The sequence below is a fragment of the Physeter macrocephalus genome, chromosome 11 (assembly GCF_002837175.3).
Source record: "Physeter macrocephalus isolate SW-GA chromosome 11, ASM283717v5, whole genome shotgun sequence".
Classification (NCBI taxonomy): Eukaryota; Metazoa; Chordata; class Mammalia; order Artiodactyla; family Physeteridae; genus Physeter; species Physeter macrocephalus.
In genome coordinates, this window is record NC_041224.1 from 43575415 (window position 1) to 43599263 (window position 23849).

The 23849-nt window shown below is 41.1% G+C and overlaps 1 protein-coding gene across 2 annotated transcripts in view; it reads left to right on the top strand.

Annotated features, from left to right (window-relative positions):
- Positions 1 to 23849, top strand: part of AP3S2 (adaptor related protein complex 3 subunit sigma 2) — a 69958-nt gene that overhangs the window by 22968 nt on the left and 23141 nt on the right. Inside the window, exons 4-5 of one of the 2 annotated variants that reach the window (XM_028494920.2) lie at positions 3463 to 3534; positions 18759 to 19161. In XM_028494920.2, coding sequence (XP_028350721.1) covers positions 3463 to 3534; positions 18759 to 18851 — 165 coding nt within the window. In that variant the 3' untranslated portion in view covers positions 18852 to 19161. Of the gene's footprint in view, positions 1 to 3462; positions 3535 to 18758; positions 19162 to 23849 lie in introns of those variants that run through there. The other variant, XM_007106069.4, reaches the window with a different exon arrangement.

Below are 23849 nucleotides of genomic sequence, written 5' to 3' on the forward strand. Positions count from 1 at the left end.
CAGTGAGAAGCCCGCGTACCGCAAAAAAAAAAAAAAAAAAAAAAAGATCAGCTTCACTAAAATACCACCTTTATCAAAAATTGTATTTTCTTGGCATGGGAGGCTCCATGCAAAATGAAGTGCCTCTACCCCCAGACCTACCGGGGCAGGGCAGAGGAGGGGACATCTGCAGTAGAGGGAGAGGAAGAGGATTTGGTGGTGCCAACCATTGGAGGCTACATGAATGCTGGCACCTGGTATGGGAGCTACAGATATGGAGGCAACTTGGTGACAGCAGGCTACGGTGACTTTTTCACAGACTGCTACAGCTATCATGATTCTGGGTCTTCCTAGAGCGTGTAAAAATATTCCGCACAAAATCAACTTTCTACTTCAGTTTTCTCAAACTTCAAAACCCAAAGTGTCTGTGCTGTGTCCCTGTGCTTCAGGGCGTTTGTCAACTGTGACTTTTTGCTGAAACTTATCTGAAATTCATAGCCTGTGGAATTTAAGACAATGGCAGTTTTTAATCATGCCTTGTCTTTGAACTTGGTCTTTTGACATTCACAATAAGTGGAAAACAATTTTCAGAGGATGCATTTTTGTTCAGCCTTGCACAGGATTCTAGAACCAGCGTTATTCAGCATTAAGGCAAAAGCCCACCTTTGCTTTTTATGGGAAGTATTACTTTATTTAAGAGACAGATGATGCATTTTAATCTACATCTTTTTCGCGGGCCTCTCACTGTTGTGGCCTCTCCCGTTGCGGAGCACAGTCTCCGGACGCGCAGGTTCAGCGGCCATGGCTCACGGGCCCAGCTGCTCTGCGGCATGTGGGATCTTTCTGGACCGGGGCACGAGCCTGTGTCCCTTGCATCGGCAGGCGGACTCTCAACCACTGCGCCACCAGCGAAGCCCAATCTACATAATTTTAATCTACATTACCCTAATTTACAGTAGGTTTTTAAAAATGAACTTTGACCTTTTAACAAATTTCCAACACTTGTTTATGCCTTTGATAGTAATGAAAATGATTTATCCCATCCAGAAAAAAAATTGTTTTCTTATAAACATGTATATGTTTCAGTATTTTATATTCTGTCCCACTGATCCATACTTTTATTTCTATCTTAGTATTACACTCCTTTAATTACCAAAGCTTTACAATGAATTTTGATACCTAGTAAGACCATCATTCCTTATTATCATTGTTTGTCCAAATGTTCTTGGTATTCTTTCACATTTTATTTTCTGCAAGAATTTTAGACTTTGTCAGTTTCATGTTTTAAAAAGTCCTCTTGGGAGCTCTTACACTTCTAAGTTCATTTTCTTCCTTTAAAACTATAGAACATGAATTTTAAAAGAACATACATACCCACAAGGACAGAGAGAACAGGAGAGAAGACAGTAGCGAGGAATTTTTTGAAAGAAGGAAAGAGTATGAATGCCTGGTATTGACTTGGCTGGTCCAAGGAAGTCTCACCCCAGGCCAGCAGTAGAGATAGCTGACAGCCAACCTGCTACACACCGTGGAACCCTCAAAAGGCACAAAGCTAGCTGTATAGAGTCTCACTGTGGTGTGGGTGTGGAGTGGTCAAGGAAAGCTGAGAACCAGTTAGATCCCTAAGTCCTTTCTCCAATTCTAGACATAGTTGATGGTGTAAGTCAGGGGGATTAAGTGAACATATGCCTTGTGAATGTTGTATACTAACTTTCCAACCCTTTTCCTGCCACTCAGCTCCCAAATTTCTGACAGCTAGTCTTTTACTCTTTAGGCAGGAGACTGTAAAATTCCTCTGGGAAATCTGACCAGTCTAAGGAAAATGAAATTAAAAAGCCCAAGGCGGTGGTGGAGGGTAGGATTCCCAGCAAATAGCCATTATTACAGAGCTTCCAATCGGCCTTTAATTCTTATGAATAAAAAACAAGGATAATCAGACATCTGAGGAAAGGCTCTGACATGGAAAGTGGAGACTAAAACAAACAGTAAAATTCAACTTATTTTAACAATAAAGCAAACAGCCCCCTATCTCTAAGCCACAGAGAAGTAAAGGAAGACAAACAAAAATGGGCTCATAAACAGGAAACAGAGCAGAATGATCTCTTAAAAATTAAAAACATGAGATGAAAATGAGACAGAAAAGATAAGAAAATGGGAGGTCTGATACCCCAATATAAACAGCTCCAAAAAAGAAAGATGAGGAATATGGAAGGGAGGAAATTCTCAACAAAATTATTTGATGAAATTTCCTCAAACTGAAGGACTTGAGGAGTTGCCGGAGTGTAAGGGCTCACTGCCCAGCACAGTGATTGAAAACCCATATTTATGTATGTTATCCTTACAGTGGATATTCAGTCATTATTAAAAATGTATAGGGTTATAAATAATGCTATTATGAAATTATTATATGTGTTTTTTGGCATACATTTGTATGCTTTTCTTTTGAGTATGTACCTAGGAGTAGAATTGCTGAGTCATAGAGTATTAGTAAATAATGTCAAATAGTTTTCCAGAGTGGTTGGAAGTATAGTTTCCATTTATATCAATTTGTACCCAGTCAAAAACAAAAAACTCAAATGTCTATAGGAGAATGGATAAATAAATTTAAGAATGAAATACTATACAGCAGTGAATATGTACAAGATTTTATGACATGCAGCAACATGGAAGAATTCACAAACATTGTTGAGAGAATGAAGCCAAACAAAAAGAGTACATGATGTATGATGCCTTCAATGTAAATTCAAGAACAGGCAAAACTAAACTGTGATGGTAGGAGTCAGGATGGTGGTTACCTTTGGAGAGGATGCGGTCTGAGGGGGCATGAAGGGGGAGCTTCTAGGGAACTGGTAGTCCTCCATTTCAGTATTTGGATGGTGGTTACATGATATGCTCATTCTGAAAATTCATTAAGCTGTACCCTTATAGCTTAATTATAAAGTGTTTATAATATATAAATTATAAAGTATTTACCCTTTAAACACTTTTCTGTTTAAATGTTATATTTAAAGTAAATTAAAATCGTAAGCATGTTAATTAAGTTGATTCATGGAAAAGTGTTTTGAAGTTATTGTTCATTGAAATTAACAGGACAGAGCTATGTTAACACCATGATAATGAAAAATGTTTTTACATGTATACGTGGAAGCTTGGGGAAAGGACATAGTATTATAAGTAGCTGTTACTTGGTTATTCTTTTATATCAGCTGGCATCTTATAAAGGGGGAAAGAAAGCCACATGTGTCTGCTGGTTGTATTGCTATACTGAAAACAAGATTGTCCTGTCCTCAATTGTCCCCTTCAAATTGGGATAAGTAGGGTGATCAGCTAGTGCTGGGAGGTTTGCGGTGGGGTTTTTTTTTGGGGGGGGGCGGGGGGTTGAGATTTATCATAAGGAAAATAGTATCTTGACTGCCCCCTTTACTTTCATATGTAATGTTTATGAAGATGTGACTTGTGTATCTATTTCTCCTTGTTTCCTAGGTTTTTGTGGAGACTCTGGATAAGTGTTTCGAAAATGTTTGTGAATTGGATTTGATCTTCCATATGGATAAGGTAACCTTCTCTCCCAAACCAGGGTTACTAGGAAACTAAGAACTTTGGACATCTCTAGCCATCTGTACACCTTCATGTTCTTTCTTTTGGTTTTTTTACTCTAGGGATAGTCCTAGAACCTGTTATTAAACTTAATAACTTGAGTTTAATAGTTTTGGGAGTATTTTGCTGAGATTTGTTACCAGTTTTAACACACACAGGATAATTACTGGGCCTATATTATGGTTCGTGTTTTCACAGACGGACTTCTTGGTTTAGGGCAATGATGGCTACCAGGCCAATGGTGAGATAAATAGTTTTATATTGATTTTGAAATGAGTTTCCCAGGCATAGTCCAGTGACAGTGAAGCTTTGAAATAAACACAGCATAGTTTTGAACTTAGCTAGTAAAATGTACCCTTTTCCTAAAGAGTAATATAGTGACTAAGACATCAGTAACATAGTTTGAGGTCAGGTGATACTCTGTAGGGAAGCCTGCCAGGCAGAACTGAAGTGGTCCGAAGTACACGTTCTCAGTTTTGTGTTGCTACCATAACTGTGACATGGCTTATGTCCTCATGTGCCAAATTAAATACGGGAGATAGCCAGCAAGGGGATAGGAGCTGCCACATTTATTTTATCCAACTGGGCACATGCTGTACCCAGTGCTGTTCATTGGCGGAGGTTGGTGCATCTTAGGTTTGCTTGGTCCTGGTTTTTCTTCCACTGATTATTGTCACTATGATCCATGGCCCTTAGAGGGAGATAATGATGTTTAGGAGACTACTACACATTGCTATGCCATGATCCTTTATTAATCTGTTTTCATCATGATGAGGTAGGTTATTTTTAGATCCATCATTGCCATCTAGAGCACTTTCATTTTCCAATAGGATCTTCAGTTTCAGTTAACTCTCCCAGGGTTCTCAGATAGCATTTTCTGGGCTAATGCAATGGGTGTTGGAATGGAGTACAGTTTTCGCTCTCAACATGTGGCTTGGCTGTGTGGCTCCCTGAGCAGCTTGGTGCAAGAGAATCACAGAACCCCATTCCTTTTATAGATACTTGACTTGGGGCTCCCTAATAGCCTCACAAGGCTTCCAGGACTGACTGATACTTTTGAGGTGATCACTCTCCCTTTTCATATGAAAGGACTTTGGAAACTTCAGAGATCTCTCAACCTCCTCTTTGCAGGCAATTAGAGTGGTTTTAGGCTTGTCAGTTGTTAAAGGTGCTGCTATCTGGTAATTTCTGTCAAGGAGAGCCATAGCTCTCCATAGCTCCTAGTTTCCTTCTGTACTAGTGGGGAAATAAAGTTAAGACTTAAAGAGACTTGAGAATATGGAGGGAACAGAGGAATGCTTTCTATAGGCCTTATTATTATTTTAAAACAACTTTTTTAAAATTGTGAAATACAAGGTGTTAACCTTGGGGTTAACACCTGGTTTCAAAGTGGATTCCTTTGGGGATGCCACCTGTTGCTTACCAAGCCGGTCTCAGCTCATGGATTAAGGGATAGGCTTTGCTTGGGAATTCCCAAGCAAGAGAAGAGGAGGCACAGGTCTCCCATCCTCCCATTGTCCCCACGGCAAGGTGTGTCAGGGCCTGTCTCTGGTGGAGTGGCTTCCCACCCCCTTCTCCCAATGCCCTTTCTTTTTTTTTTAAAAGAAACTCTATATTCTTTTTTATTAAAATTTTTTTTTTAATTTTTGGCTGCATCGGGTATTCATTGCTGCACGTGGTCTTTCTCCAGTTGAGGCGAGCAGGGGCTACTCTTCGTTGCGGTGTGCAGGCCTCTCATCACGGTGGCCTCTCCCGTTGAGGAGCACGGGCTCCAGGCACGCGGGCTTCAGTAGTTGTGGCACATGGGCTTAGTTGCTCCGCGGCATGTGGGATCCTCCAGGACCAGGGCTCGAACCCGTGTCCTCTGCATTGGCAGGCGGATTCTCAACCACTGCACCACCAGGGAAGCCCTGCCCTCTCTATTTATCAGACAACTGCAGGAGCAGACTTACCAGTGAGGAGATACACAAACTGCCTGGATACTAGGCAGTCTGTATTTGGGTGCTGTCTCTAGATGTTGTCTTAGAATGCCAGATGCCTAACACCTGAAAACTTGGGGGCCTATGGGATGATACACCTGGAGGAGGCAGTTGCGCGTCCTAAGAGAAGTTGAGCTTGGTCCTTTGCATTTTAGTGTGCAATTTAGGGTCAATTTTTAAGTTACACATGCACACACACACACGTGTTGGGAGTTTGATTGGAATTGCATTGAATCTATAAAACATTTGAGGAGAATTTACACTTTTAAAATATCAAGTTTTATCCATGTTATGGTATAGCCATTTCTTCAGGTCTTCTTTGAGGTTTCTCAGTGAACTTTTACAATTTTTCCCATAGAGGTTTTACATATCTTTTATTAAATTTATTCCTAGATACCTGTTTTTTTATGTAATGATGTTTTAAATATTCATTTTTTGTTTATTGCTGTTATATAATATATAATCACTTTATTTCTGCAAGTTGATGTTGAATTCAGAGATTGTGTTAAACACTTACTAATTCTGATACTTTATCTGTAAACATTTTGCCCATTTCTTTTCAATCCTGTAGCTTTCTGTCTGTTTCTTGCTTTACTCGACTGACTAGGAACTCCAGTGTAATGCTGAATAGAAGTGGTGATAGTGGGCATCTCATTTTGTTCATAATTTCAAAGCGAAGTCTTCATCTTGTCAATATTTGCTGTATATATAGTATTTGAAGTATAGCAAGTTTTTGGGTAAATATTCTTTATCAAGTTAAAGGAAGTTTCTTCTCTTTCTAGTGGCTAAGAGTTTTTAGTCATGAAAGGGTGTTAAAATGTATCAAAAGCTTTTTCTCCATCTCCTGAGGTAATCATGATTTTTTTGCCTTATCATTCTAATATTGTTCTTTAAATATTTGTGAGGATACCTGCTAAAGCAGTAAAGTAATTCCAGTCCCAACTATTTTACTGCACGTGGCTTTTAAAGGAAATAAAAGGCCATAAAAAGGTTGTTCTTTCTCATATATCTTATCTTCAGATGAGTTCTATGAAGTGTTTTGCTGCTGCTGCACATTTCTTTTACAGTTTATAAAACTGTTTTTAGTTGCTCTATGACATCAGGAAATTGCTGTCCATATCTCCTATGGTTTTTGAAAAGTGATGATGCAAGGACTGAATCTCATTGTACTCGCCTGTAGAATGTCTAAAGGTGTCTTCCAACAGGTGACTTTCTTTCAGTGGGATTTCCTTACCTTTGCCCTCATGTAGAGCAGTTGCTAATTCAGGCATATCTTCTATTGATAGTAGAAAATGGTCTTTTACTCAGATAGGCAAAGGACCTGTCATAAGACAGGAGGAATGTCACCTTGAACACAGTCCTTCTTAATTAGTCTCCACCTTAAGTCAGGAATTCCCATCAGGCAGTTACACTCTGCGTTGGGTTGTCATGGATAGCTGCCCCATTCCCCTAAGCAGTTGTGGCTGGAGTAGCAGGCCTGTGTAAGGACCAGAAATGACTGAATTCCTGCTGTCCTGGCAATTTTTTTCTAATCTTGAGATTTCTTTCTCAGCTTCTAAATTATTTTTGTCAATGTCTTCTTTTTATTACTGCTCCTCTCTTCACCTCTTCACTCACCCTTTCTTCCTGTCTTAAAGGAAGGTTTATTCCATTCCATTTCTAGAACTAAGCCCTCTTCCTATCTCTCCCTAATATGCAGCATAATCTCGTTTCTTCAACTCGTCTCCGAGGTGTCTTTATTTGCTCCTTCTCCTATAACTACAAATTTCGCCAGATTGTCCCAATCTCTTACAGAGTACAGCTCTCCCCGTGCTTCTAGTGCTCCTTTTAACTGTCGTTTCATTTCCATCATTTCGTTTAAGGTAAACCTCTTCATGTGTGAGTGATTTATACCCAGTCTTGCATTTCTACTTCGTCTGTTCCTTTTCTGGAGCCTATAGCCTGGTTTTCACTTCTACCTCCAATTCACTGATTGTTTCCTAATTCTGTTTGCCAACCTTCACCTTCTTTAATGTTTCTGCAGTATTTGATGCCGTTGATCATTCCATGAAGCACTGCCTTAATCCTTTTCCTACCTTTGTTTCTGTCACATAGAACCCTCCTGATTCTCTTATTCTCTTCCCATCTTCTACCAGTAAATTATAATGTCAGTCATCTCTCACTTCACTCTTTTCCCTCTCCTACTTCTATCTTAGATCTCATCTATTTCTCATACTTAAACTATTATCCACTTAGGTAGTTCGTAAATTGGTATTTCTAGTCCTGATGTGTGGCCTGAGTCTTATTTTTCCCAACTGCTCGAAGACATTTCTTTCTCATTTCATTCTAGTATCTTGTTTCTTCTTGCCACTTCTTATCTGTAGCCAGATTCAGCACGTGTCTCCTGAAAACTGTTTCTTCCCTTAGCTTTCCTTTTCCAGTGGTGCTACCACTATTCTGTGTCATGTACACGCAAAACCTTTCCTCCTTCTTCCTTGCCCCCAACAGCCAGTCAGTCACTAAAACCTGTGCTTCTTTCCATAGAGTCCTTCTTATATCTTGTTCTTAGATTCACTAGTTATTGACATTGGTCACACTTGCTTTTATATCTCTCTAGATAGATACTTTTTTCCTGAACCATTTGAGAGTTAGTTGCAGACATAACTTTTCAACCCTAAATACTTCAGCAGACCTCTCCTAAGAACAAGGACATTGTCTTATATAATATGTTGTGCATAATTCTCTAATATACTTAATTACAGCATAATTAATTATTAACCACAACATAATTAACATTCAGGAAATTTAACATTAATATATACTGTTATCCAATATATAGTTCATATTTAATTTTCCCCATTTGACCCAGTAATGTCCTTTATATATATATAAATTTTATAATCCTAGTTTCAATTATGAGTCAAGGAGAGCCACTGTCTTTAGTTATGGTGTCTCTTGATTTCAGTTGTGTCTGTCGGGTTTTCTAACCTTGTTTTCTCTTCATTCTTGTTGATCCTGCACACTGGAACTAGATTCATTTTCCAGAGCACACTTCAGACTAGCTCCCTTGATCACAGACCTGTTCTGGTCCCCCATTATCAAGCTTTGACCCCCTGGCCAGGCATTCAAGGCTGTTCACAGTTTGTCCCTATTCTGTCTTGTCCTCACTTACCATTACGTCTAGCCAGATACCTTCTGCTCTAGCCAGAGTGGACCAGTCTTCATCACTTTGTAAATCCTGCTTCAGAGCCTCTGCCTGAATTGCCTTTCAACATCTCTTTGTAATCCAGCCTGTCATTCAAGCTCAGCTCAAATCCTACCACCCTAAAGCTTGTCCTGGTTACCCTGGCCTGTCATCATCTCTGTGGACAATATGTAGTGCTATTTCTGACCTTATGTACCTTAGTTTATGTAAGTTTGTATGTTTTCCCTACTTGACTAGACTGTTCTTTTCTTTGTGTTTGCCCTTGTCTCCCTCCCTGGATCTAGCATGGCCCCTTTTACTGAGTGAGGTGTCTACAGGTGAGTGTCACTAAAGAGTTCTCATGTCTCTAGCCTCATAAGCTTCTTCATGATTTAAAATGCTGCAGGTTGGAGTAAAGTTTGATTTCATAGTCTCTGGCATAGTCCTCAACTCTCCAGACTGTGCCATTTGGAGCTTATCTTGCCTGGGGCAGTTGGTTCCCTTCTGCTTTCAGAAATCCCCCAAACACAGCTCAATTTCATGGCTGAGGTGGGTATTGGTATTGATTTTGGTGAATTGAGTTTTGTTCAAAGAAAGTCATGTGAGTAGCCTAACATTCTGTTCTACCAGTGCCTCAACAGCAAAGCTGGATTTGGAACTCAATTGGGCTTTCAAGATTTGGTCATCAGAGTCATGGTTTAGTGCCTATGTCAAGGGAATTCATCCAGCCTTTTTATAGATTTCAATCTGCAATGGGCTGTCTCAGGAGATTTGGAACATATGCTTTGGGGCAGGTCTGAGCCCAAGAAACCTTGTAGTATGGAATTTAAATCTCTGCTAAGTATAAGCTGCTGAAATGGGAAAATGCTGAGGGCTCAAAATTGAAATGAACTGTTGAGACCTAAGATGAAAGGATCATAAATAAATGATGGTGCTTGTTAAATGTCCCTTCTGGGAACAGAGGTTGTGATAAGAAAGCTCATTAATGCCCTCCACACCCCAGTGATGTTTGAAGCAGACACCCTGATTTCTGTTTCAAAGAATGGAGGAAGAGTAAAGGACACACGTTTTGTGTGTTTTTAGTGAGGAAGGAGGAGCTGTTTGGGCCTAAGAGAACAAGACGTTCTGTTGAGTTTTAGTTCTTGTGAAAGGTGATAGTTGGCATGTCTAACTGTCTCTGACTAACTGTGTTTCTCTCTCTGAATGTTCCCGAGAAAGTGGAGGGGAGCCGAGTCCTGCCTTTTGTCCCATCACATCCCAAGCCCTTCTCTGCTGAGGCTTGAGAGAGAAGAATTTTGTGGCAGAATATTTTTCAGAGGCCAGTATCTTATTCCCTCAGGACAGCTCAGAGATTAGCAATAATGATTTCTTAAATTTCTAACATTGCTATACTTTGTTTTAAAAAAAGGAAAGAAAAGCTCAGACTGCTCCAAACTACACTTAATATCTGCTACAGTACACACTCTCACTTTCCTTTGCACTTCCTCAATGTACAGTCTCATTGATCGCCACTTGAAATTACAGAGAACCTTTTTGGTTTGTTTAATCGTTCCTTATTACTGGTTTAGGGTATTAGGATGATACTGTACACAAAACAGCAAAATTTGACCTTTAGAGCTGTTTGTTATCCAGCCTTTTCAATAAAACCTAGTGTTTGTCAAGACTGTAGTTATAGCAAAGCTTATTACCAATGATGTTACTTGGTTGTGTTGCAGATAAAACAAATTGTGTATCACTTTGATTGCTGATATGTAGGTGCCCTAAAAGGCTGGAATTGAGATTCAGTTCTACTGTTCTTGCTATTATTATTTATGATGCAAAAGAGGATTGGCCTGCTCTGAGATAAAAAACAGAATTTCTTTTTTAAAAAAATTTTTTTCTTCCAGCTTTATTGAGATATAATTCACCTAGGTCTTTATTTATTTATTTATTTATTTTGCGGTATGCGGACCTCTCACTGTTGTGGCCTCTCCCATTGCGGAGCACAGGCTCCGGACGTGCAGATCCAGCGGCCATGGCTCACGGGCCCAGCCGCTCTGCGGCATGTGGGATCCTCCCGGACCAGGGCACAAACCCACGTCCCCTGCATTGGCAGGTGGACTCAACCACTGCACCACCAGGGAAGCTCAAAAAACAGAATTTCTTGATCCCTAATTGAAAACCCTTTGCCAGACTTGGTGTTTGTATCAATCTAGGTAGACTAGGTAGCAACATAACTCCAAACTTTCAGTAGCAGAAAGGTTAATTTCTCACTCAGGCTGTGTGGCCGTTGTGTGTCTCTGCTCACTATAGTCACTCGGGGGTCCAGGCTGATGGAAATCTTCATCAACGTGTACTTTTCCACCTGGGCGCTTAAAGTGTGTTGGCTCTTAAAGTGACACATCCATTGCACTCACATTTCATTGGCCAAAAGCAAGTCACATGCTCTCACTTAAAGGCCTAGGAAAGTGCAGTCCTACCATGTACCCAAGATGGGGGAGAACCTGAAATAGTTTTGAATATTACTAATGACTTACCACAGTTGTTTTTTTTTTTTCATTTATTTTCTTAGAGGCAAAACAAATCCGACGTTTGCTTCAGTATCAATTTATAGGTGGAAACTTAGAAATTTTCGTATCAGAAAAATAGAGGAACACTCTTGTAAAAAGGAAACATGATTGAATCTTAGGAAAAGGCATCTCATGTAGCAGCTTTTCAGTTTCTCTAATGAAATACTTGGCATTTATGTCTTACATACTTCCCATATGAATTTAAGGTGACTTACAAAATAAAAATTCCTGAATAGAATAAATTGCTTCCATATCTGAGAGGCAGGTTCCTCTCTCCTTACAGAGGCTTTCTTCCAGTTATCTATCCTTACCTTGGTGGCTTTCTGACCTTGGTAAAGTACTGATGTCTGTTGAGAATGTTTTTGTCTTTTTTTCTCTGATTATCAAATAGCAAACATTTATTAATGAGGAGGCCACTGTGTTAGATATGGAGATACAAAGATGGAAAAGACAAATGTTCTGTCCTCAAGAGGTTCATGGTACAACTATAAAGATGGGTCACATAGAGACATTCCTGGGTCTTGGACTAAAGCAACATTTTTGGAGAAGGAGCCTTAAGTTGAATGTCATTTTTTAGAAGGCATGTTATTATATGAGGGAGCTCTCATTTTGTACTACTTTTTATAGAAGTGATCACAAGCACTGCATTTAGTCAAATATATATAGTATATTTGCATATTGTACTTCATAAAACTAAAATGTATATACATTATTTATATAGAATAACATGGTACCTAATTGTGAGCTCTTTTATTTAATGATATTTAATCAGAGGTAGAGAAAGAAGAATGGAACTTTAAAGAAATAGCTGTTTCTGGGGCTAGCCTCTGAAATGGAGGAGGGGCAGGATAGATGGTGGCCCATCTACAGCTTTTGCCTGAGAGCCTGAGGTCCTAGATATGGAGCATGTTGGGCAGCCTACTGACTGAGTGCAGTGGCCCGTGCTAGGTGTGGCAAGGCTGGACCAGCACCACAGGTGTGACGGCCCCAAGTCAGGTAGCTGGAGGAAACCATTAGCAACTTGAGGTAGAAGATCACTGCCAAGTGAGAAGAGCAATGAGGTCTGTATGAATTCCTGAGTAGAATACAGTTAGCCCTCTGGATCTGAAGATTCCACATCCGCAGATTCAGCAAACCTCAGACTGAAAATATTTGGGGGATAAAAACATTCCAGAAAGTTCTAAAAAGCAAAACTTGAATTTGCCATGCTGCCAACTATTTATATAACGTTTACATTGTATTTGTAACTATTTATGTAACATTTACATTGTATTAAATATTATAAGTAATATAGAGATGATTGAAAGTATATGGGAAGATGTACGTAGGTTATATGCAAATACTATGCCGTTTTATATAAGGGACTTGAGCATTCACGGGTTTCAGTATTTGGTGTCAGGGTCCTGGAATCAGCCCCCAACAGATACCATGGGTGGACTGTAATCATTCAAGGGGAGGGTAATAATAGAAAGGGAAATTAATGTTGATTGGGCAGCTGCCAAGTTCCGGGCATTGTGCTAGGTACTTTTTTTTTTTTTTTGTGGTTTGCGGGCCTTCCTCTGCTGTGGCCTCTCCCGTTGCAAAGCACAGGCTCCGGACGCGCAGGCCCAGCGGCCATGGCTCACGGGCCCAGCCGCTCTGCGGCACGTGGGATCCTCCCAGACCGGGGCGCGAACCCGGTTCCCCTGCATCGGCAGGCGGACGCGCAACCACTGCGCCACCAGGGAAGCCCATGTGCTAGGTACTTTAAGCCCAATAATCTTTAATACAGTAGATAGTAACATCCCTGTGTAACAGATCAGCAAGCTGAGGCTTAAAGTGCCTAAAACTTAAACAAACAAACAAACCAAAAAAAAAAAAAAGTTCTTTCCACTATACTACAGAATTTGAGAATTAAAAAGCACGAATATTATAATAAATATGATATGTAAAAATTTACAGAATATGTTGACTTCTGATTCCAAAACCAGATTTCCAGGAGACCAAACAGTAGGAACAAAGGCTAAAGGTATGGCAAGGGGTGGGGAGGAATGGGAACATTAGGGGTGAAGGCCACTGGAGATTGGGAACTTTGCATAAACTCCCACTAGACAAAGGGTCTGCCAGCTGAGGCATTAGTGACATTTTGGGCAGTGCAGTTGTTCATTGAACTGTGGATATCCCTGACCCCCTCTACTAAATGCTAGTAGGTCCTCTGCCTGATACATTTCCAAATGCCCTCTGGGGTGGGAGCAGTGCTATCCTAGATGAAGAGCACTGAGTTAGAGTAGGGTGTGTGTATGGGATTAGGCCGAGAGAAGTTTGAAGAAGTAGATGATGATCAGACTGTGGAGAGCCTTGTCCTCTGTGTTTCTGAGTCCAATGTACGCTCCCCAGTGCCCTTCTCACCAAGCAGTTTTGATACTTCCTCATTCTTAAAGCATTCTTTGTTTCTAGTTTTAGGTTTTATCTGCCTTTCTGGCCATTTCATCTGGCATCCCTCTTCTCTTTTCTTTTAGACACTCTTTTCTTAGGAAATCTCACACAATCCCATGACTTCAGTTATCTTTCTGCTAGTGATTCCTAAAGTACCATCCGAACTTACTTCACTTCAAACTCAGTTATGTCCAAAATTGAATCTCTGTCCCCCTGTATTTCCAGACTGACAGTTCTGGAAAGGTTTTAGGAAAACTTTTCTTGGCATTCCCCTCCCTTCCCATAGACTGAAATAGATATACTTATCTTGTTTCCCCCCCCCCGCCCCCCGAGCACCTTCAATTACTTTTGCTGTGACATTTAACACAGTGTGTTGTTTTTGCTTATTTGCCTGTTTAAGAGCACACACTCCAGAGCCTGCATGTCTCGGCTTGATTCCTGGCTCTGCCGCTTAAGAACCATATGGCTTGTGCCTTAGGAACTTATGTGTGGACAGGAAATCATGATAGCACCTAGCTTATATGGTGGATGTGAGCATTAAATATATGGAAAGTGCTTAGAACATAGTAAGTATTTATTTCATTCTTTTGTTTGTTTACTCCCCGCCACTTCCAGATACTGTTAAGGTAAGGATCAGACTGTCTCGCTCACTACTGTATTTCCAGATATTAGCACAATACTTGGCACATACTGGTTATTCATTGTTGAATTCATTTGTCCATCTACTACTAGCGAAATAGTTAATCAAAAATTCCTTTCTTCATGAATCTTATATCTACTAGAGGGAGACAAAATAAAATAAATGTTAGGTGGTAATAAGTGCAGGAGAGAAAATAAAGCAGGCTGAGGGGTGGGTAGGTATGGCTTGATATTTTATATAGGGTGCTTAGGAAAGGCATCCCTGATAAGATGACATTTGAGCAAAAGCCAGAAGAAAGTAAGAGAAGAGAGAGATAGGTTCTTCCCTGGAGAAGAACATTCCAGGTAAATGGAACAAGTCCAAAGACCTTGGGGCTTGTATAGCTGAATGGAAGTGAGAAAGGGGGGGAAATAATAGGAGATGAGGTAGGGATGGGGAAAGAGGAGTGGATAAGTCATCACTGCCTCTGGAGAGGGGAGCTAGGTAAGTGTGGGGACTAACTTTTCAAAAATGTTGTACCATGTGCATATATAGCCTATTTATCACCCTGGGTCTTCTAGGCCCAGTGCACTGAAGAAAGAGTACAGTCCTCTCAATATAAGCTTTATACAGTAAACAGTTTAAATTTCTCTCTGCTGCTCTGAGGCAAAGTCTGAGCTTGAAGCTAGGTAAGTTGTAGATTGTCTACACATTATCCCTTCACCTTAGCCTAGGAACTGTGATTAACTCTGGAGTACAAGTGGGAGGGCCAAGGGAGTGTGTGCCCAGCAGTAGTAATGGCCCAGAGTACACCTCAGGACGCATTTATGAGTCTGAAAACACATCGACCTAGATTGGGGAAAACAATTTGCTACATTGACATCTTGGTCATTGATAAATCTTTGTGGCCTTTTCTGCTTATGACCTCAAGAATCAAGGTCCATATTCTGTAGAGAACAAGTTGCTCGATCTGTTTCTGAAGTTAGCCAGGTCTGTACTGTGAGACATTTTTAGCAGGTTAGCGCAGAGGGATGCCCAGACCCATCCCCCTGCGGTTGAACTCCTGAGAGCACTGAAGGGAAGTCATCCTGTCAAAGCCTGGAGTTGAGCACTTCCTGTTTTTTTGCCCAGTCACTATACAAGTGCATCCCTTTAGATTTTCAGAATCCATATATCTGAATTTACCCTAGAAGAATCATGTTAATGTTGTTTAGAAACCTCAGGGAAGGAATGGAAGGTTCCTTGCTGACTGGGTCTGACCCCTTGGGCTTTAAGACTGCTGCTTCTTTTCCTACCTACAGAATGAGAGAAATGGGCACATTCCACACAGGTCTGTCCCTTGCACCCTGCTGGCTTTCTCTTTTTACATTCATCCTTGGGCACTCCTCTGCTTTGATACAGATGGGCGACAGATCTACATCTCATTCTGACCCAGGCTAAAGGCTTGTGTTATGGGAGTGTACTTTCCATCTGGATGACGTGCCATCACTTCCAACTTAGTGTACACCAAACCGCTCATTTTCTCCTCCTTTCCTCACCTCCTCTCTTGCCTACCCCTCACCCACTTACCCACTCAGCCATGATCTTCTCTTCTTAACTTTCCTTATTCTGTCAGCAATATCATCTTTCTTCAAGGCATGAAATCTCAAGGATGTGTACTTTGCTTTTTATTTCCAAGTGGTCGCAAAATGGTATTGGTTCTTCTTTCAGGGTCCGCTTCAGTCCCACCCCTGCCTTTCCTTCTCTTTTCCTTTCCCCTTTCCTTTCCTTTTCCTTCCTGGGTAACTAATATATCAGCTCTAGGTAACTACAGCAGCTATATCCAGTCTTTCTCCCAACCTTTTTCACTCAGTCTAATCTTCCATAGAAAACATTTCTCCCATTTTCCCTTCAGTCTACATTCTTCCTTCTGGCCTCAAAGGATCTCTGGATTGTGGATCCTCTTGTCCCTCAGGCTGTCTCTGCTTTGGAACAGAGACCCCTCAGGCCAATCAGACAGTTTTCCTCTGTTTTTCATACATACCTTGTCAATTCCCACCTCTTTGCCTTTGCCTTGTCCCCACCCTGAAATACCCTCATCTTCTCCCTAACAAGCTTTCAAGATTTCAGCACCCAGCTCAAGTTTTACATTTGATGAAGTCTTCTCTGAACTCCGGTATTGTAGGTCTCCAAGCTATTTGTCTTCTTACTCTTGCTTTAAAGTTTTTATTCCTAATTTTTTCCAATAGGTTTTGAACTCTTGGAAACTATTATGTGATAGTTTGTTGGTTATCTGAGCAGTACAGGGCACTCAAATATAGTTGGTAGGTTGATTGTTGCAGTTGATTGATTGTCCAAATTTTGTGTGGTTTTTAAATTTTTTTAATTTTCAAAGCACTTTTCAGATATAATGTCTGATTAACACAGCTAGAGGCCTACTTTTAAAAACTAGATTCTAATTAGACCTCAACTTTCAAGGTTATGACCTGTGTACACCCACTAGTTTCAGGGCATACATCAGTCTATCACTTAGCTTTGCCTTTGCTCCCTTTGGAGATAACATCTGGGTGGACTCAGGAGGAGCCCTGTGTTCCTTGAGTGGGATTCTGCCTGAAATGGCTTCATGGGTTCTGGCTCTACTAGATTCTAACTTTGTGACTTAGGCAACCCTCCTAAAGACCTCCTTGTGCCTCAGTTTCTTCAGTTGTAAAACAGGGATGATACCATATTTAATCGATTCTTAGACTCCCTTTTTTGGTAATATTTATAACTTTACATATCAAATCCAGATTTGTCTTACAATCAATGGCATTTCACAGTTTAATTAGCATTTCAACATTTTCCTTTTTAGTGATACATAAAATAATGGTGTGATTTATAATCAAAGAGTCTTGGCATCTACCATTCACGGTTATTTTGAGGATTGGAGTTAGTGGGTAACTGCTTAGCTCAATAAATGATGATTTTTGTCTTTATTTTTACTTTTTTCCTACAGTTCTCTCTGCCTTCAATATTACCCCCTTAACTTCATCCTTTACACACCTGCCTAATGACATATTAAAAGTGTGTTTTTGACTAACTCCCTTGTTTGAATTTTTCAGTAGTTCTGTATCCCCCCATAGCAGTGATTGTTAAGGAGAAGGAAGAAATGCCTCATTCCTTCCCCTGCCTTCCTCCAAACCCTTATGAATGCTAAATGACACTGGGTGATTGAGAGAAGTGTATAATACAAGTGAATTTTTGTGAATGTAGAAAAAGAAATGGGGACCACTGACAAAAGGATGGAGCTAAGGCCCTTTAACATAGACCTCCAAGATCTTTCCCAGCCTGCCTCTCTAGCCTTACCTCCTGCCATTTCCTCCTTTGAACTTTGTGTTCCAGCAACACCGACTATTTATGTAACTTGTCTTTAAGGATGTTATAGCTTTGTAAATTTTTGCCCCAGCATGTAAAGGGCTAGAGAGGATGGGCAAGGTCCAGGGCCTTTCCAGGAGCAGTGCTTTAGAAGGAACAGGAACTACAGAGATGGAGATCATCTCCTTAGAAGCAGGCTTGTGGATCTAAGCATGGCATTTGGAACTTTTTCTTAATAGTCAAATAAATTGTGCTTCACTTACCTGCCTGCCTGCCATTTGTTCAGATTAAAGAGAATGATATAATCCCAGGGTAGAGGGCAGGGACTTATTCTTTGCTGCTCCAGAGGGCACAGATAGGGTCAGGAGATGGCAATGGTCCCATGCACATTGTAGCTCAGTACAGTTAAGAACTTTCTAACAGCTATTACTGTTCCACAGTAGATGGAGCAGTTTAGGAACAGTTGTGAGCTCTTTTCACCTCAGTGAAGACTCTGTTCTGTCTCAAGAGCCAAAGAATAAATTCCTGCATTGGGAAGGAGGTAGGGCAATTATAACCACTACTAGTATTCATCAAGTACTTAAGTGTGAGGCACAAGTGTTTTAAATACAGTGCCTCATTTATTTCCTGCATCATTTTATTTTATCTTTAAATAGGTATGTCAGGTAAGAACTCTTGTTCTCCCCATTTTACAGATGGAGAAACTGAGCTTTGGAGCTAGGACGCCTCAGTTTCTCCAAAGTCACACAACTAGTAAGTGGCAGAGATGGAATTCAGACCCTGGACTCTGATTTCAGAGCCTGCACTCTCCACACAGCTATGCTCCCCTTAGTGTCCTCTCCTGCTTTAGCATTCTCAGTGTGGTAAGAATGTATTAAGCTCATGTTTTGTTAGCAGATAACCAGCCAGAGAGAGGATAAAATTCAAGCGAACAAAGCCTGGACCATTTTCTTTACAAAGTGTTGTGCTTAGCATTTGGGACCAATATTGCAAACAGGCAGGAAATGAGGGAGGATGAAACAGTAGACAAAAAAGAAAGTCCTGCTAGAACATTTTTAAAAAATTACTTCACAGAGAACTCTGACTCACTATAGGAATTTTTTTTTTTTTTTTTTTTTTTTAAGGAAGGAGTAAAATACAATGAGTATACTTTGCTACAGTCAACAATACATACTCAAGAGCACAAAACAGGACTTCCCTCGTGGTGCAGTGGTTAAGAATCCGCCTGCCAATGCAGGGGACACGGGTTTGAGCCCTGGTCTGGGAAGATCCCACATGCCGTGGAGCAACTAAGCCAGTGCACCACAACTACTGAGCCTGTGCTCTAGAGCCCATGAGCCACAACTACTGAGTGCCACAACTACTGAATCCCGCGCGCCTAGAGCCCGTGCTCCGCAACAAGAGAAGCCACCACAATGAGAAGTCCGCACACCACAACGAAGAGTAGCCTCCGCTCGCCACAACTAGAGAAAGTCCGCACACAGCAACAAAGACCCAACGCAGCCAAAAATAAATAAATTTATTTTTAAAAAGCACAAAACATAAAACCAGCAAGTGAGTAATCCTTTTTAAAGAAGACGTATTATGGGCTTCCCTGGTGGCGCAGCGGTTGCGCGTCCGCCTGCCGATGCAGGGAAAAAAAAAAAAAAGAAGAAGACGTATTAGGAGAGCATAAAGAATAGTTTTGTTTGGAGACTTTACCATGATTTTTTTTCTTTTTTCTTTTTTAATTTTATTTATTTTTTGGCTACGTTGAGTCTTCGTTGCTATGTACAGGCTTTCTCTAGTTGCAGCAAGTGGGGGCTACTCTTCATTGCAATGTGTGGGCTTCTCATTGCGGAGGCTTCTCTTGTTGCAGAGCATGGGCCCTAGGCACGTGGGCTTCAGTAGTTGCAGCGTGTGGGCTCAGTAGTTGCAGTGTGCGAACTCTAGAGCACACAGGCTTCGGTAGTTGTGGTGCACAGGCTCAGCAGTTAAGGTGTGTGGGCTCTAGAGCTCAGGCTCAGTAGTTGTGGCGCATGGCCTTAGTTGTTCCACGGCATGTGGGATCTGCCTGGACCAGGGATCAAACCCATGTGCCCTGCATTGTCAGGCAGATTCTTAACCACTGCACCACCAGGGAATTCCCTAAAGAATAGTTAATGAGCTACTGGGTGATTAGCCATTTCCCCTGCCTGGATAGCTTCTCTTCCATTTACTGGTTAGTTTAAGGCCCAGCCTCGTCTAAACTTCCACAGCATTTTGTACTTGGGTCACAGTCTACCTTTTATTATAGTTAATTCCATACATGTTTTATCTTCCCTCCTTGACTAAGCCCTTTGAGGCCAGGATCCAAATCTTATCTTCATTTCTTCCTTCCGGCTTTTAACATTCTGTGATGTTAAGCATATTTAAAACCAGATATTGATAGGACTTTCCTGGCAGTCCAGTGGTTATGACTCAGCAAGCACTTCCAGTGCAGGGGTCACAGGTTCTATCCCTGGTCGGGGAGCTAAAATCCCACATGCTGTGCGGCGCGGCCAAGAAAATAATTAAAAAATTAAAAATAAAAAAAAATAAAAATAGACATTGTTACAGATCACATTCTTTTAGTGAAAATGAGTGAATACTTGAACCTAATACATTATATTGTGTGTGGGGGTACAGTGGGCTCACTTATACATACTTAGTATATACAGATTCATCTCTAACCATTTGGCAAGAAGAAAGAGAATTAAATTCTAAATACAGAATGATTCTGTCCACAATTCTACTCCTTTAGTCTGTGCCTGGAATGAGTGTGAGAGGGAAGATTTGAATCCGCTCTTCTTTGCCTCTCCTCTCATGTGCCTGTCATGTGCCTCCCATGAGCATCTTACTGTGTTTAGAGTGATTTTAATGCTTAAAGAGACAATACAGATTTTCAATCTGTGTGGTCCCTAAACAAGCCAGCCACTTTATCTAGTACTTAACTGAGGACAAAAAAAAGTAATCAAGAGGAAAGACTAGCCAGTTGGACTGCTTTGGTGATTTAAGGGATTTTGGCTATGCATAGTTTCCATCTTACTTGGTGACTTTAGAACTTAAACCTTATATAAGATGAGATTCCACTATTTTCTCATTTTTTCACTGTGTGATCATGTGAGTGAAAGAGAAAGAAAATCAAGGGCTAGGGATTGGGTCTTATGGAATTTCATGACAAGACATCTGGAGAAAACTGTGGAAAATGTCTAGTCTAAAAACCAAGGAAGGTCATGAAAGTGGTTTAGGAGACACTAATAGCAAGGAAAAGAGAAAAACAACTTTACAAAGCAGGTTGCTTTCTTTGCCTGCCCTCTTTACTTTAGCAGAGCATACCAGGTTTCTGGAAGGCATTTTTATGCCCTCTTCCCCTTTTCGTTTCTTTCTAAAATGGATAATATGGGAACTAGAGACTTACTCTGGGCAAAATGACTCTCAGATGATTTTCTCTTCCCCTATCAGTACTGAGTCCACTTGAAACATCCTCCTACCCTTTGGCCTATTAATAACCACCACACCCCCTAGCATAGATAAAGAGATGATGCATACCCTATCCTACCAAGAATCTCTTCCCTCCTTACTCTCTGGAGGCCTTTCCTAGGAACTGATGAAACCAACCAAGCTTTTTGACTTGGGGTAGAAAAAGTTATTAGCACTTAGATTTTATATAGTAGACTAGATATTTTATTAGTGATTAACAGTTCTTTTTTAAAACTTGAATGTTGCAATATTGGCATCCTCCTGTTCCAGTACAAGCACTGTGACCATGCTCTTTTGTATTTGATGAGTGTTTTATTGTCTTCTCTGTGGTAATAGTTGTTTTAAGAAAGATATGAGGGACTTCCCTGGTGGCGCAGTGGTTAAGAATCTGCCTGCCAATGCAGGGGACACGGGTTCGAGCCCTGGTCCGGGAAGATCCCACATGCCACGGAGTAATGAAGTCCGTGTGCCACAACTACTGAGCCTGCACTCTAGAGCCCACGAGCTGCAACTACTGAGCCCGTGTGCCACAACTGCTGAAGCCCGCATGTCTAGAGCCTGTGCTCCACAGCAAGAGAAGCCACCACAATGAGAAGCCCGCGCACCACAACCAAGAGTAGCCCCCGCTCGCCACAACTAGAAAAAAAAAAAAAGCCCGTGCACAGCTACGAAGACCCAGCACAGCCAAATAAAAATAAAAAATAAAAAAAATAAAAAATAAAAAAAAAAATATGAGAGTATGGATACGTAGTGGGGATGTGAGCCCTTGTCTTGTGTGATACAGCAGGCTTTCATCCTCCAATGCAGAATACCTGGAGAGGGATCTAGTTTAGAGATTTCTGTGGATATGATTGAGCTTGGAGAGTGGTGAGTGTTGACATGTCACTACCCTTTCTGCCCATGGAGTTCTGCTAGATGGGTTCCTGCTATCCCAATATAGAACTGCATTTTACTATAGAAACAGTATTATTCATGGTACTTAGTTGTAGATGCAGGGGTGCTTTATGGTATCACATTCTAGGTAACATTATGGATTTGAGTCAGCTTTTGTGTCCTGTTTGCATGAGAACCTTATTTATTATAACTATAGAAAAATACATTGTAAGTTTAATACTTAAAAATAAACTTTTGGGACATGGAGACATGTCCATACATGTCTGGAGACTGTATTTTTACTGGAGGAAAAAGAGTGATGATGTTTGTTATCTTCAAGCTCCAGGTCAGTTTGCTTTTAGTGATTGCTGGAGGACAGAGGGAACGAAAAGTGCCCAGTGAACTGAGAAGGTATCTTGAGACTGAAAGACAAGACAGGCAGCTCTGTATAATCAATGGATCAGTTTATTATAGGGTAATTCACTCACAGGGTGGGATCGGGCAGTGATCTGGAAGCATTTGCAGCTACACTCCACACTGCCGAGGGGCCCTTGGGACAGTTTCATAGTTAACCTAGTGTAGGGGGGTATGTGCTTGGAAATGGGACATGCATTCCTAAGTAAGATTTATGAATGGGTTACTAGTCTCATGGGTAACCAGGTATATGTCAGCAAAGGTCTTCATCATTGTTTGGGAACTAACAGAGCATAGAGGCCACCTGGTCAGAATGATTACTAAACAATATCTATTACATACCAGTCCCCTGACAACAGAGAAGTGATTACCGCACAGCACAGTCCCGGTAGGACCAGCAGAAGGACAGGAGGAACTGTATGTGCCTAAGATGGCGTCAGTTATGCTAACAGCCATAGACAGTGATAGCTTCTGCTCACCTGGGATTGGATTCAGAACTTTTTTGTCTTCAGTGAGAAACATAACCAAGGATAAACTTTTGAAGATCCTGGAATCCTCTATTCTTGGATAGGTTTGTTAAAACTGACTTGTCTCCACCCCCTGTAGTTCCAGAGCTGTGTCCCTAAGGAGCACCTCTGTCCTTGAAGTGACACTTTAATTTTCCCTTTTAGACTGTATCAATCCTGACATGAAACGAGCAAGCTCATTTTAACCCAGTTTTATCTGTGGAGGTTAACTCTTGTGTCCCAGGCAGTGGAGTGTGCTTCTCAGTGCCAGAATGGGAAGCCAGGCCAACTCAAAAGGCCTGTATCTCTTCAAAATCAGGACTTGTGAACTGGGTGAGCCTCTTTCATCCATTCAGCTAGATTTATGAAGTACCGCTGTTACGAAGCACAGTGCTTGGCACTGGAGACCCAGAAAAGAATATGACATAGATTCTGCCTTCAAGGAAAATCATGGTGGAGGAGAACAGACAAGTGAAAAATATGACAGTGCACTGAATTGAGTGCCTCAGGAGAGATGCATATTGGGCACAGCAGTATCACTGAGAAGAGGGTGATTGTCTCAGCCTAGAGAGGTCCTTAGTCTTTCTTGAATTTACTCGGCCCAAGTCTTAAGTATTCATCACCTCAAATCTTGTAAGAATGGTTTTGCAGTCTCTGATTTTTACAGAACTGCTTAACAGGATCAGCGTGAAGAATGGTAGAAGGTAGTGAGGGTTAGTATTAGCAATTCTCAGCAGAGTCGGCAGCATGACAAGCCCTAGTTCAATTAGAGAAGTGCTTTCTTTCCATCAGGAAGTCCCAGCAGGTTAAACAGTCATTTAACTCTCCTTCGATGCTTCCCTGTGTTATTTTCCCCTTTCTGTGCATTTTCACAGTGGAACTGCTTACCAGGCCTTTGTTGGCACAGAACCTCTGATTCAAGCTCTTCAGAACAGGAGAGTC